Below are 15,531 nucleotides of genomic sequence, written 5' to 3' on the forward strand. Positions count from 1 at the left end.
AGTTATATACTGAGCTGTGAGGGTGGTTTTCTTCAAATTGTAGCAATAATATTAACACATTAACAAGTGTTCGCGGCAAACTATAATATTTCCGTAAGGGTAAACAGTTACCCTTTAGGCAGGAAATTCCCATCTGCACCGACAGTAAGTGAAAGAATCTTATAATATTATGCATGTATTAAAATCAGGGGTTTTTCTGCCTTTAGAAGAGGGCAAAATTCAGGAGATATCCTTGTCTGAAATTGGCTCAGTATTTTCCAGCTCTGGCAAAAATATTTCAGATTTTGTTATTTCAGTCAGGACTTTCTCTATTTCATCTTAAACATGTAATTTACAAGATATAATGTTCAATTCAGTCCTAAAAATGTGAAATGCAGCAATATCATTTTTTCAACAGAAAAAGAAGATATTTAAATATTTTGATATCTGAACTGTCTTTTTATAACTTAAACAATTTTCTTTTATTGTTGCATGTAGATCATGTTTCTTTCCTTAAACATAGTTATGAGCCGTGGCATGAGAAAATCAACACAGTGGCTTTGCGACCAGCATGGGTCCAGACCAGCCTGCACATCCGCGCAGTCTGGTCAGGATCCATGCTGTTCGCTAACAGTTTCTCTAATGGCAATAGACTTTGAAAGCGAACAGCATGGATCCTGACCAGACTGCGCGGATGTGCAGGCTGGTCTGGACCCATGTTGGTCGCAAAGCCACTATGTTGATTTTCTCATGGCACGGCTCGTTTGATGATAATTGAGATATTGTGTATTTTGTCTTTTTTGTGAAAATCTTGTTTGTCGGATGGCCATATACAAAATTATATTTCTCAACTTAAGATGGTAAATCAATTTTTTCTTTGTATATTTTATTTCACACAATATATAGCTAAAAACAGAAGAGATTACCTTAGCTGACTTGCATTAAAATGGCTGTTTCGTTGTTTGTTTGTTTTTTTTGTTCTACATGAAAAACATGTATTTTCGATTAATTGTGGATCTTTACGATTAATTGTGAATCTTTGTGCGATTTTTCTTAGGTAACCGCGCACCCTTTATCCATAAAATATCTATCTACTATAGTTTGTTCTTTTAATGTGCACTTTTTCATTTAAAGTATGAATTCTGAGTAAAGTGAAGTCATATCATAAATAAAAAGGGTGAACATTCAGTAAATAATAGTCATTTTTGCAAATATACCCCTATTACAATTTAACGAATTTTCTGAAACAGGGGGTGGGCATATGAAATCGCTGTAACTGGTGGTGAAAGTTCCTAATATTTCACAGGCCTGTATTTTCACATATATTATAAAAATGTTATGATACAGAGGATCTGGAGACTAGTCCATTAGGAGCCCACTACCTTAAAACCAAAATTTTGTCTTTACTTCTTTATATATGAGCCGCACCATGAGAAAACCAACATAGTGCATTTGCGCAGTCTGGTCTGGATACATGCTGTTCGCTAACCGTTTCTCTAATTGCAATAGGCTTTGAAAGCGAACAACATGGATGCGCAGGCTGGTCTGGATCTATGCTGGTCGCATATGCACTATGTTGGTTTTCTCACGGTGCGGCTCATATGTTGATATCAGAATTTGTAAGTAAACGTAATTAACAAATAAGAAAAATCAACAACAACACGTGTAGCGTTTGTTCATAGATAATTATTAACTTCCAACGTTTCGGCGTTAAGCCTTCCTCAGGGAAGAATAACAATAAAAACAACGGACGTGACGTCGTTAAACAACGTCGCGTAAAAAGGCGGTAAAATGTATACAAAGTTTAGATCTACATTATTTACAATGTTAAATAAATTAAAAATAACGTTCCTTTAAACGGATTTAACAAACATACCGAGTAAATTGTCGGATAGTGTTTATACAAAATTTCCTATACTTATGTATATAAAAAAACAGAAATAGGAAAAAACAACGATATACTTTTTTTTTTTTTTTTTTTTTAAGTAAACGTAAATAAAGAGCATTCTTTTTTTTCTCTTTTTAATTTCAGCCACCTTAGCTCCAAAGACAAGTGAGTATATCATTTCATTTAAACAAGACATAAAACATTTGATAAAATTAATTTTTATTATTAGCTCGTTCCCTTTTAGAAATTTGAAAAAAAAGAAACATCTACGAGATAATGTCACCACTAGATCTTCGGCGTCGGAGTTGGTTAAGATTTATAGGTCCTTTTTTCTAAAAACGATAACTGCCTAAGCTTTGAAGCATTGCACATTTGTTTATCATCTTTAGATGAATACGAAGACCAAGAACCATAACCCTCCCGCTTGCGTTTTCTTTTCATGATTATGGTCCTTTTTGACTTGGTTTTGTTGTTGTTGTTGCTGTTGTTGCTGCTGCTGCAGTTTAAGATATATTTTCTGAAATACTATATTCTTGAAACTATTTATTTTTCTAACCATCAATAGATGAGTAAGGAGATCAAGAACCGTAACTCTTTCCTTGCATATTGCTTTATGTTAAGCGCAGACAAGCGTTGGCATTCGCAGACGACGCTGTTATTCTCTTTTTTTATTTCTCTTTGCACTTATTTGCAACTGTAACTTTAAAATTGAGCCGTGCCATGGGAAAACCAACATAGTGGGTGTGCGACCAGCATGGATCCAGACCAGCCTGCGCATCCGCGCAGTCTGGTCAGGCTCCATGCTGTTCGCTTTTAAAGCCTATTGGAATTGGAGAAACTGTTAGCGAACAGTATGGATCCTGACCAGACTGCGCGGATGCGCAGGCTTGTCTGGATCCATGCTGGTCGCACACCCACTATGTTGGTTTTCCCATGGCACGGCTCAATTATATTTTCCAAATGGCTACAAATAGTAGATATAATAAGAATATATGTGTCATATTACATTTTATTTTGTAAACAGCTTGCGGCTTGACAAACGCCGACGTAGCGATCATTCTTGACGCTTCCACTAGTGTAACTTACAAAAACTTTAAGAAAATGCGACAGTTTGCTAAAGATATCGTCGATAAAGCGGATGTAGATAGCGGAAGCGTACGAATAGGGGCTTTGGTATATAGTACGGTGGTACAAACCCAGTTCTATCTCGACGATTATGCCACAAAAGACGACATTAAAGCAGCAATTGATAAATTTCCTTACATCTATGGAAGTACAAACACTGCTGGTGCCCTTAAAGAGATGCGTGAGAAACTGTTTGATCAACAACGAGGTGACAGGAGGGGTGTAGATAATGTAGCCTTCATCGTAACAGATGGTACATCAAACGCTAACAGAAGAACTATTCCCGAGGCCAGGAAAGTGAGGGCAAAAGGAATAAAGGTTTATGCAATCGGTATGGCAGATAATATAACTATATTTTACCAGTTTGTGTCCGACCATTTGAAATTCTTGTCGGAGGTCAATATTTTTTAGCCTTATTATGAAAATTTTAATGACCTAAAGCTAGGTATTTTGTAGAGTAAACCAATGACATTTTTATCTTTTTGAAAATATTTACTTGTTAAGTTTTTGTTTTTCAAAAAGTAATAAGCAGGTCAAAGATATATGAGCCGTGTCATGAGAAAATCAACATAGTGGCTTTGCGACCAGCATGGATCCAGACCAGCCTGCGCATCCGCGCAGTCTGGTCAGGATCCATGCCGTTCGCTAACGGTTTCTCCAATTCCAATAGGCTTTAAAAGCGAACAGCATGGATCCTGACCAGACTGCGCGGATGCACAGGCTGGTCTGGATCCATGCTGGTCGCAAACCCACTACGTTGGTTTTTTCCTGGCACGGCTCATATTTCCTCTACTGCCTAGTTTGTCTAATTTCTTTGATCAAATTTTCAAGTTAGAAATAATTTGACCCAAATTACAGTTTTTAATTTCGACCACTTCCATACACAATAAGAAAAATGCTTTCAAGGTACATGTAAATGTATAAAATCATAAAATGGAACCTCAAACCTGATGAGATTTTGTCTATACTATTGGCAACCATATACACATATTGGCTACATATACGCAAAGTCAAGCAAAAATGTTTCATACACATTCACCTCTATTTTTTTGATAATTGTACTAGGTAAAACAAACGACATAAACTGCATAAGTCTGTCTAGTCCTGATGATACATCCCCATATAAGTCGTATTATATAGGCATAAGAGCGGGGGGTGGGGTTTCCTCAAAATTTTGGGACTAGGGTGAGGGAGGGAACATTTTCAGATTTCAAACGCTTAATCCTGTATTCTTGGCGAATTGTGAAAGAAAGAAACCTCTGACTTTGATAAGACCAATAGAAATTATTATATGTATAAAACTGATAATAAAATATATTATTTCTTAATTCGCTATGCTCAAACGTAAATAAATTATTTATCCCATAATCAAAGTAAATCGAGGGAAGAAAGGAGAACAAATACATAAATGCATTTTAGGTTTGTTGTCTGCATTGTCATGTATCCACATTGTTAACACATTTCTAGCTTTAACACAACACATCATGCATAAACTTTTACACTAGTTTGTTTTTAACTGAGCGAAAACTGCACATATTTATATACATAATATATAAAAAAAAACTGCAAAAACCTTCTTTAGAATTATATCCTGTTCATTTGAACTTCAATCATATAAAATATCAATTTCCTTTAATTCCTACACGGAAAACTTACATATATGAATATACTTTCCCAGTCAGTGTGCTGCCGCAGGCGGCTACTCAACCCTAACTCCGTCGTGGGAGGGGGAAGTAGAAAGATACCAAGTCTCAAGACCAGCTACCATCTTCTGGCGATCTGACAACCCCCACAATTTATTGCCGAAAAATATTATCCTCAGTGAAGATAATGTAGTCCATAGAAGTTCAATTGCTAGCCAAAAGCATGTACATTCATCCAATGTATGTCTTCCGAACATATCATTTCATTAAACTTATAATATACGAGTACATATAAATTCATTTGAATTCTTACAATGTATTTATATCTTAATGAGACTATGATAAAATTGATTTTGCACTTTTGGTAAAATACTGTCTCTATCTTTCTATCTTACAAGAAAAAGTAACTTTCTATTTTTAAAGGATCTTTAAACGAGTCAAATATATCATTCGTGGTACGTCAGTCCATTGTAGAACAGTTCTCTATATGCATCAATATAAAACACATATCCATCCCGAGAAATCTAGGCGACAATGTATCCAGAAGAACTCAACTCTTGAAATAATCTGTAAAATAGAAACTGTATTATTATCAACATCATGTTGAAAACTGTACTGATTATACTTAAATCAGCTCTTACAATTAAAACGAGCAAGTTAACCAAACATATCATAAAATACATGAGGGAAACTTCCATGCAGTGCTATGTACTGTTAATATTCGAAATAACGTTAAAACTCGTATTACATTTGTTTATGGCGTGGCTGTCACACTTTTATGAACATAAACATAATTTATTTTTAGTTCCTAATTTCTTTCTTTTGATAATTGTTTTCTCCAATATTTGAAAATTTGTCAGGAGTTTGATGATTAGCTGATATACAAATTCAATTGAAACTAGAATTTTCTAGTTCTGATTGCCTCCCTTTATGCATGGCTATTGTATAATTTCGTTTTAAACATTGAAATAAATTCCACTCCAACCTTGTACAAAATGCACAACATGTATATCGACCAATTTATTATTTTCATTATTATCATTATTATTTGTTATAACTTTTATATCTTTTCAAGACTTCAATATCTTATTGAAATTCAAAAAAGCTTCCAATGGGTGGGCGGGATGGGATCCAGTTTGTATACATGTAAGTAGTGTGTGTTGTGTTAAGCAATGCAGACAACCTCGAATGACTTAACTGACTATTCAACTCGGCTATATACCAACCTAGAATAAATACATATGTTGTCATCAGTTTTAGTAAATTGAAAGCAATCGTGCACATTTTTCGTCAGTGTTTGATATTGAAACATTGATAAAAATGATGTACTTCCTTAATAATGAACGAAGAGTGTGTTATTATAATGACATATAAGCAAGAAATTATTTAAGAAATAATATATCTCATCCAGTGATTTGTCGTTGAATAAATCATTGTTTGGAGTTCAGATGTGAAGGAATTATATCACGAGGGCGCACCTCGAGTGATATAATAATACGCATCTGAACGACAAACAATGATTTTATTCAAGAGCAAGTCACTGAATGAGTTATAATATTTCGATTCTAACACGTTACCAAGGATTTTTAAGTACATCCTTGACGACGTCCGTCAAATATTTGCCTGTTTTTTGTTTGTTTTTTGTTTTTGTTTTGTTGTTGTTTTTTTTTTTTTTTTTTTGGTTTCTTTTTCAACGCGCCGCTATGCCGTTTTACTCTATGATGTAATAGTTGTGACGTCAGAACAGTGAATTGTGTGAAATAACACACAACTTTCAGCCTTCTTTGTTCAATAGAAAAATGAATAAAGTCGTGTTAGAATTTTACATATTTTCAAGCAGGGATATTTTTATAGCAAATCCAGAGTCAAATGTTTGTTCATTAAAATCCTAGCCCACATCCTCAAGAATATCAGATAGTCGAACCCTAATTCAGACAAATAATTTTATTAGGACAGAAAACTTGCCTTTATTATAATCAAATATAATTCGTGATTTAGAGAAAAGCTTTAAAACATTGCCATTTCGTTTTGTAAGGATAATTGTCGTACGAAGCAAATAATATTCGAGCAACTTCAATTTAAGTTTACACATTTTCTGTTGTTTTCAATCCCTACTTTGTATAATTGTATGTATAGGTTATAGATCATTTATTGAACTTCTAATGCAATTAAGTTTGCCGAAACGGAGCGTAGCGTAGTGAAGGCAAAACTTAATGCATTTAGAAGTTCAATAAGTGATCTATAACCGTCTTATAGTTTAACGCCCCGTTTCATTTAACTGACAGGTCAAAACCGCAAAAAGCTCTCGGGAGGTAAACTAACCACGCCTTCTGTTAATTCATTGGCTAGTCTTATCTTCACTAATGATGGAGAAGTACATGTTTATTACAGCTGATACAAGGTCATTTCAGTGCCGAACGTTTAGCAAAATGGCGAACTTTGATGCAGTACTAGAAGACTTTAATTTAGTGAATGATAATTTCTATTATGATGAGGCTGAGGACTCAACCTTGACGCAGCTATTGACTATTGATACCCAGCAGTTGATAATGACAAACAACGAAAACACAGAAGGTTTGTAACTTCAATCATTGAATTGAATTTTTTTCCGGACTTTACGTGTTTGTCATTCTGAAATTTAGAAATGATCGGTTTGAATTAAGAAATATATCTTATAAATGTAAATTTATCTTTTCAGAAAAGATTACTGCTCCTGAGATTCTGGTATCCACTTCAGTGCCGACGGTACCAGTATCTGTGCCACCTAAACCCGCCGGTCAAGATTCGAAGCCATTGGCGACAGGATCCGGACGTTATGATGCGCCTCTTGCGCCAGAAGAACTCGAGGCTAAAAAGCGTAAAACTACGCCAAGCACTACTCAATCTTCGAACAATTGGACTATAGCCGTGCACAGGCACCAGTATCGGACCTGGGACAAAGAATATGACCTTGTTTTTCATCCTAAATGAGTTCAAAATGAAAAATATGTAATGAAATATGACCCCATTACAAATGATACATATGTCTACTGAAGGCCAGAATCTCGAGAATCGAGCCTGCGAGCAATGGGTTCACTTCCCGGGCCGTTGTGAAATAAATTCTCTAGACATTTGAACAAACTACCTATCACTATTTCACATGTACATTAAGCTACAAAATGAAACCGACCCCAAGTCTCTAGCCCTCCCCGTTCATGAAATATCTATCAGAAAACGAGTGACTTTCTGCTGCAAGGTCCAGGTAGATAGAAATGTGGCACAAAGAAACGGTACGAAATCACGGACTAAAAGATGTTTGTCAGCCTAGCAAGGGTCAAATTCATTTGTCATTAACAAGTATTACTAAATATGTAAATCATGGCCACTCACCACCGTCAGTAGCATCTACTATACGTGATATTTACTTTTTTATTTTTCCGTCGGTCTTTCAATTGTATTCACCACCATTGAAACCGATACGATAATATCCGAGTAATTTTGCACGAAACGTTGCGATTCTGTCGGAGGTGTGTCGCTATTGGCCAATCAGAAATTGCGTTTAAAAATACCTAATGAATTCTGTTCAATGGCGTAGCATTCAATTGAAAGACCGTGGAAAAATTTGAAACGCCAATATCGCGTGTTTGAGATGCAACTGACGATTGTGAGTGGCCCAAGTTTATGTATTTATTTATACTATTTAGTATTTTTTATTGAATTTGAGCCGTACTCGGCGGACAACCATACTTTAGTCTATGTTTACGTACCGATTCTTTGTGCCGCATTTTTATCTACCAGGGACTTTCAGCAAGAAATCACTCGTTTCCTGATAGATATTTCATGAACGGGAAGGGCTAGAGACTTGGAGTCGGTTTCATTTTGTAGCTAAATGTATACAGGAAAAAGTGATAGGTAGTTTGTTTAATTGTCTAAAGAATTTATTTCACAACGGCCCGGGAAGTGAACCCATTGCTCGCAGGCTCGATTCTCGAGATTCTGGCCTTCAGTAGACATATGTATCATTTGTAGGGGGGTCATATTTCATTACATATTAATTTTCATTTTGAACTCATTTAGGATGAAAAACAGGGCCATATTCTTTGTCCCAGGTCCGATCCTGGTGCCTGTGTAGCCGTGTGGAAGGATTGGGCTGTATTTCGAAATTTACAGCCACAGTCATTTAATGAGCCGGGGTATCCTATTCCCGAGGATATTGGAAGTTTTCAAAGTTTTGAAATAATGGATTACTGGTTACAAAGGTTCGTTCATGAGACTCGTAGGAAGGATAGTAAACCTTATCCACCAGATACGTTGTGTCAAATTTCCGCCGGACTTCAGCGGTATCTTCGGAACGAAAAACAAATTAATGTCAATTTTTTCGCAAAGGAAGACCCTACTTTTGCTGGATTTCGCCGTGCTTTGGACACTAGAATGAGGGAGTTGACTAACCAGGGTGTGGGTATAGAAAAGAAAAGTTCCGATCCTATTTCTTCACAGGACGAAAAACAGTTTTGGACTTCTGGTGTTTTCTCAATGAACAGTGCTAGAGGATTATCAAATGCGGTATTCTTTTATAATGGAAAAGTGTTTGGATTCAGGGGCGGGATGGAACATATAGGGGTAATGGCAGAACAATTTGAACTAGGTTATAATGAGGAAAATAAACGCCGTTTCATCAAGTTTATTCCACGGATAAGGAAAAATGCGCAAGGAGGATTAAAACAATCAAAAACTGTGAAAGCTTTGATGACGCCAATTATTCATTTTGACCAGCCTGGGTCCGAGTGTTCTATTTATAAAATTTACGAAACTTACTTAAATTTGATACCACGTAGCGGGCCATTTTACAAAAAGCCACTGGAAGGATTAAGGTTCAGCGCAGGTAACATTTCGCAGCGGGATTTGAAAGGTATGATGAAACGTTTTTTCAATGAGGCCGGAATTTCCATGGATAATAGAAACATTTCAAACCATTCTGGAAGGGTTACACTTTGCTCAACGTTGTACAATAATCAGTTCAGTGACAAATCGGTGATGAGCAGATCTAAGCACTGTTCAAACGCGGTGCGAACTTACCAAAGGGAGGACTTAGAACTATTGAACAAAATTTCAAAAACTCTCGAGCCAGTATTGCCAGAAAACAAATCAAATATTTCTGGAAAAGGGACTTATGAAGAACGCGAACCTCCGCAACAAGATGTGAAAGTCATTAAACATGATAGTGAAGCAAATAAGGAAAACTTGGACATAAATAACAACATAAAATCAAATGACAGTGGAATTCTTAAAATTGTTGTGCCGGAGGACATAAAAACTGTAGAAATAGTAAAAGGCACAAAGTAGGTAAAGCTTGAGCTTTGAATGTAGTAATTGCAAGCATTAAAAGGGTAAAATCACGTTCTACTTGTTGTTTATATCTTATTTTTTGTCGAACTTAATCTTTTATTACACAAAAACATAATTTTATTGGCAGTCTCGAATGTTGTTGATAAAACGTAGGCGTGTCTATGAATCTCCATTAATTTTGAACCACTTCGTGATTAAGTGGTTCATTTTTTCCCGTTATGAACTAATATGAAAATAAGTTGGTTACTTTTTTGAAAATCCTTGGCTTGCCATTGGTTAAAAAAGATGGTTGAACTATAAGAAAGTATATAATATATAGATTTCTTTATGTGCTCCATTTTGCAATATTATTTCTACTTTATTTGAAAAGGTATCGGTTTGAAGTATACTACAGAGTTGGAAGACATGGCATACGAAAATAAAACAGATTATGTATTTCCTGTTAAGACATTTGATGAATTGGCTAATTTGACTGAAACTATATTTGGTGGCGACGAAGAGTGTGGTAATATATTTATATTCAAGTATATAAAATTAAAGTACTTGGCAATATCAATAGGATAGAATAAGTGTAAAGAACAAGGCGACACGGGTTATATAGTAGTTGTTTGGATGTGTTACAGGAGATGACTGTTGAAAAGCTGTTGAACTAACTGCGTAATGTTTGATAACTACCTTTGTCAAAGAAGAATTATGATTGGCTAAACACTATTGTTTAACAATAAATGTTGAAACTAAAGTCCAAGCAATGGCACCGTAAAAACAGAAACGGGTATTTATTGGCGGCTAATACCGGAAAACGGAATTTATCCTATAATTTCGATATGGAGAATGGAACTGAAGTCGCATTCTTAATGTTATATCTGGACAATAGACTGGACAGATTTAGTTATTTTACTAGAAGGTCTTGATTGAAGTATATCAGTTGTTTTTAGAATACATGTATACATGTCAGTATATCAGTACAAAAAAACAGCTTATCTTACATCATTAAAGATTTAGATGAGTCTAACCTTTACTTCATCTATCAACTTTATTTAATATAAATCTTCTATGATTACTTTTACTTGATTAGAAATTTTTAAGTTATAGGAACATTTTCCATAAGCCAAGTTACGTTTGTATCGCGACTTTCCATCTGTTTCCTTCATGTCTAGTCTTTATGTGAGCCGTGCCATGAGAAAACCAACATAGTGGGTTTGCGACCAGCATGGATCCAGACCAGCCTGCGCATCCGCGCAGTCTGGTCAGGATCCATGCTGTTCGCTGACAGTTTCTCTAATTCCAATAGGCTTTGAAAGCGAACAGGTTGGTCTGTATCCATGCCGGTCGCAAACCCACTATGTTGGTTTTCTCATGGCATGGCTCATGTTAGTACGTGATCACATCATACTGTATTGCACTGCTTCAGTTATTGCACTTTGCACGATAACCTGTTTGCACACAGTCAGCAAATATAATTTGTTTGATATGAAATGTAGCTATAGTTTAGCAGTACTTTACAAGGTTTAGATCATAAAGGCCGTCTTTGCAACATTCAAAATCTTTGAGATATTGCGGATAACAAGTATAGATTAAGAGCCAGTTTTGTAATCTTGACGCATGTGTCATTCATAAGGCTCTTTCGAAAAAAAATAAAATAACATTTGTAAAGAAGAAATAAGAAAATTTAAGGTTACAAAAGCATACACAGTTTTCAAGCCGAAAATCATTTAACCTTTTTAAATGTATCGTACATTTATCAATGCTTATTGCGGCCGTCACTTTTGTAGCATGTTTCTTATACACAAGCACAATGAATAGCTGTTGTATGTACGCAATGTGCATTTTTTTCACAGACCGAGATTTTCCACCGGTTGCAAATTCTGGCGATGATGTAGAGATCATGCTACCGATAGATAAGGTTACATTAAATCGTAATAAGTCCAGTGATGACATACAAATTGTTGCTTATCCATGGGAAGTTGTCTCCGGAGATTCCATACAGCTCGCCGATGAAGAATCTGTCACTCCTACAGCAATGGGCCTTAACGCTGGAACATACACGCTTATACTCACTGTCTTTGATGAACTAGATCAATATGATGAGGATGAAGTTAATATCAACGTAAAAGGTCATTATTTGATTTAGGATACATAACTGAGGTGCAGCAATTCAGTGGTAGAGCGTCATTCTCTCTATTCAGTCAATATAACATGACTAAGCTTTAACCAATCATTCAGACCTGATTTTGGTTATGGGTGGCAGTAATTTTTATCTTCTTGATGGTGCAGGCTTCTTGCTTTTCTATAAAATGTTAACATATTCTATCTAAATCAGTTCAGATATTAATTAAACTGATACATATGTTAAACTGTACGGTGGTTGGTAATTGCCTATCAGATGTCGGTCAAAATAGTATAATTGAGCCGCGCCATGAGAAAACCAACATAGTGGCTTTGCGACCAGCATGTATCCAGATCAGCCTGCGCATCCGCGCAGTCTGGTCAAGATCCATGTTGTTCGCTAACGGTTTCTCTAATTGCAATAGGCTTTGAAAGCGAACAGCATGGATCCTGCCCAGACTGCGTGATCACTATGTTGATTTTCTCATGGTGCGGCTCATATATCTGTTTGAGCATTAAAATGTATACTAGTATGCAACATCATAAGGAGGTTACTTTTGTTGTAAAATTTAATTATTTCCATAACTGGAACAATGGTAGCTTCATTAACATAAAGTTATGAACTGCATGGAAAATCCATTAATATCAAATTTGTTTTGCTTGATGCCTTTTGTACATGTCAGTATTGATGTCACGGCATCTGGACTCCGAGTTGGCCATTACACGTTAAATCTAACCGTGTATGGCGAACTCAGCCAAACTGATAAAGACGACAGGGTTATTAATGTAAAAAGTCTAGAATATCATGACTGGTTCAATATCTGAGCCATGCCATGAGAAAACCAACATAGTGGCTTTGCGACCAGCATGGATCCAGACCAGCCTGCACATCCGTGCAGTCTGGTCAGGATCCATGCTGTTCGCTTATGGTTTCTCTAATTGCAATAGACTATGAAAGCGAACAGCATGGGTCCTGACCAGACTGCGCGGATGCGCAGGCTGGTCTGGATCCATGCTGGTCGCAAAGCCACTGTGTTGGTTTTCTCATGGCGCGGCTCATCTTATTCCCTGTTCCTTTTGTAAAGATGCTCTGTGTATTTACATCTGTTCAAGCATACCAGTAAATAAACTTAAAAAATCAACAAAATAAATCAACAATTATATGTATATTACTACTTACGTATACTATATCTCGTCAACTATTTAAGCAGCATGCCTCCATATTTGGCTAAAAATAATTTTTCTTTCAAATTGAAGTTTTGGTCATATTATGAACATTAGAATACGAATTTTTGTTTCTAAAATATTTTAAAAATTCCAAATCAAGAAAAAAAGATGACCGCGTCGGGAATCGAACCCCGGAACGCCGCGGCAATAAAGACATTTTCCCATCGTCGTAACCAATAGCGCTATAGCTGAAGTAGTGAATAATGACTTCAAAATATAGATATTTACAATCGAGACAGTTTACCTGGAGTAAAAGCGTGGCAAACGCTTTTCGATTTTTATCGTAAAAAGTAGTAAAAACAACAAATTCTCATGTGTTTCCGTAACATAAAGTTTGTCAGTTATTAAATTTTAAAGCATTCTTAAGAAATATAGCATTTATTTCAAGATATCTAAATAAATACATTTTTTGTTGTCGAACGATCTGGAGGCATGCTGCTTTAACTTTGCAAACGGAATATTTAAACTTACGTGCATCACAAGTAACTAATAGCAGTCAAATGTTAATTACATAATTGTGTCTCTACTGAAAACATGCAGCTTGAAAGCGATATGAGCCGTGCCATGAGAAAACCAACATAGTGGCTTTGCGACCAGCACGGATCCAGACCAGCCTGCGCATCCGCGCAGTCTGGTCAGGATCCATGCTGTTCGCTAACAGTTTCTCTAATTGCAATAGGCTTTGACAGTGAACAGCATGGATCCTGACCAGACTGCGCGGATGCGCAAGCTGGTCTGGATCCATGCTGGTCGTTAACCCACTATGTTGGTTTTCCCATGGCACGGCTCATATTTCTTTATATTTGAAACTCTTTACACATAATCGTTATACAAAACTAGTTGAAATATGTTCACTTTCACATGCGTTCGATTATAATGATGATATTCACAACGTAAGTAAAATATCACTTTTCTGTACTCATGCAATGGTATAGCTTGAGTGGCATTCTTCTTACAGAAAGTGACTGACGCTTGTGATGACGTCACCATAAAACTACCGACTGAGGAGGAAACTTTAGATGGAATGCTCCTACACATTAACTGTTGTTAATGCTCTTGGCCAAACAGATGTAGACATCGCTGAAACTACATTGTACAGTAACAGGTTCTGACAATGATTCTTTCTGGATATTTTTCGTTTTATATATCACTAGTGTTTCCATTCAAGGTTACTTGTTTTCTACTTTTATACCTTTCCTAGGGAAGCCCTAGAGGGACAGTTTATTTCCGTACTTCCCACTTCTGACTTCTAACTTTTGCGCTTCTCACTTCCAACTTCTTGACTTCCTACTTCTAACTTCTGCACTTCTAACTTCCACACTTCTGACTTCCAACTTCCTGACTTTCTACTTCTGATTTCCAACTTCCACACTTCTTACTTCCGACGTCTTGACTTCTTACTTCCTTCTTCTTACTTCTGCACTTCTGACTTCTAACTTCCGCACTTCTGACTTCCAACTTCCTGACTTCTTACTTCCAACTTCCACACTTCTTACTTCCGACTTCCAAAGAGGGAAAATTGGAAGTCAGAAGTGCGGAAGTTGGAAGTCGGAAGTGTGGAAGTCAGAAGTGCGGAAGTTAGAAGAGGGAAGTAAGAAGTGTGGAAGTTGGAAATCAGAAGTCGAAAGTCAGGAAGTTAGAACTCAGAAGTGCGGAAGTTAGAAGAGGGAAGTAAGAAGTCAAAAAGTCGGAAGTATGGAAGTTGGAAATCAGAAGTCGAAAGTCAGGAAGTTGGAAGTTAGAAGTCAGAAGTGCGGAAGTTAGAAGTCAAGAAGTCGGAAGTAAGAAGTGTGGAAGTTGGAAATCAGAAGTCGAAAGTCAGGAAGTTGGAAATCAGAAGTGTGGAAGTTAGAACTCAGAAGTGCGGAAGTTAGAAGTAGGAAGTCAAGAAGTTGGAAGTGAGAAGTGTGGAAGTTAGAAGTCAGAAGTGAGGAAGTTAGAAGAGGGAAGTAAGAAGTCGGAAGTAAGAAGTGTGGAAGTTGGAAGTCAGAAGTGCGGAAGTTAGAAGAGGGAAGTAAGAAGTCAAGAAGTCGGAAATAAGAAGTGTGGAAGCTGGAAATCGAAAGTCAGGAAGTTGGAAGTTAGAAGTCGGAAGTGCGGAAGTTAGAAGTCAGAAGTGCGGAAGTTAGAAGAAGGAAGTAAGAAGTCGGAAGTAAGAAGTGTGGAAGTTGGAAATCAGAAGTCGAAAGTCAGGAAGTTGGAAGTCAGAAGTGTGGAAGTTAGAAGTCAGAAGTGCGG

At 36.5% G+C, this 15,531-nt stretch overlaps 1 protein-coding gene across 1 annotated transcript; it reads left to right on the forward strand.

Annotated features, from left to right (window-relative positions):
- The first annotated feature begins 2,898 nt into the window (after positions 1 to 2,898).
- On the forward strand, positions 2,899 to 14,344 carry LOC128547512 (dyslexia-associated protein KIAA0319-like protein). The gene is made up of 4 exons (XM_053520476.1): positions 2,899 to 3,323; positions 10,331 to 10,465; positions 11,799 to 12,067; positions 14,252 to 14,344. Exons 1-4 carry the CDS (start codon positions 2,969 to 2,971, stop codon positions 14,342 to 14,344), a joined length of 852 nt encoding a protein of 283 aa, XP_053376451.1. The 5' UTR covers positions 2,899 to 2,968.
- The last annotated feature ends 1,187 nt before the right edge of the window (positions 14,345 to 15,531 follow it).

Source organism: Mercenaria mercenaria, chromosome 12 (genome assembly GCF_021730395.1).
Source record: "Mercenaria mercenaria strain notata chromosome 12, MADL_Memer_1, whole genome shotgun sequence".
In the NCBI taxonomy this organism is placed as follows: domain Eukaryota; kingdom Metazoa; phylum Mollusca; class Bivalvia; order Venerida; family Veneridae; genus Mercenaria; species Mercenaria mercenaria.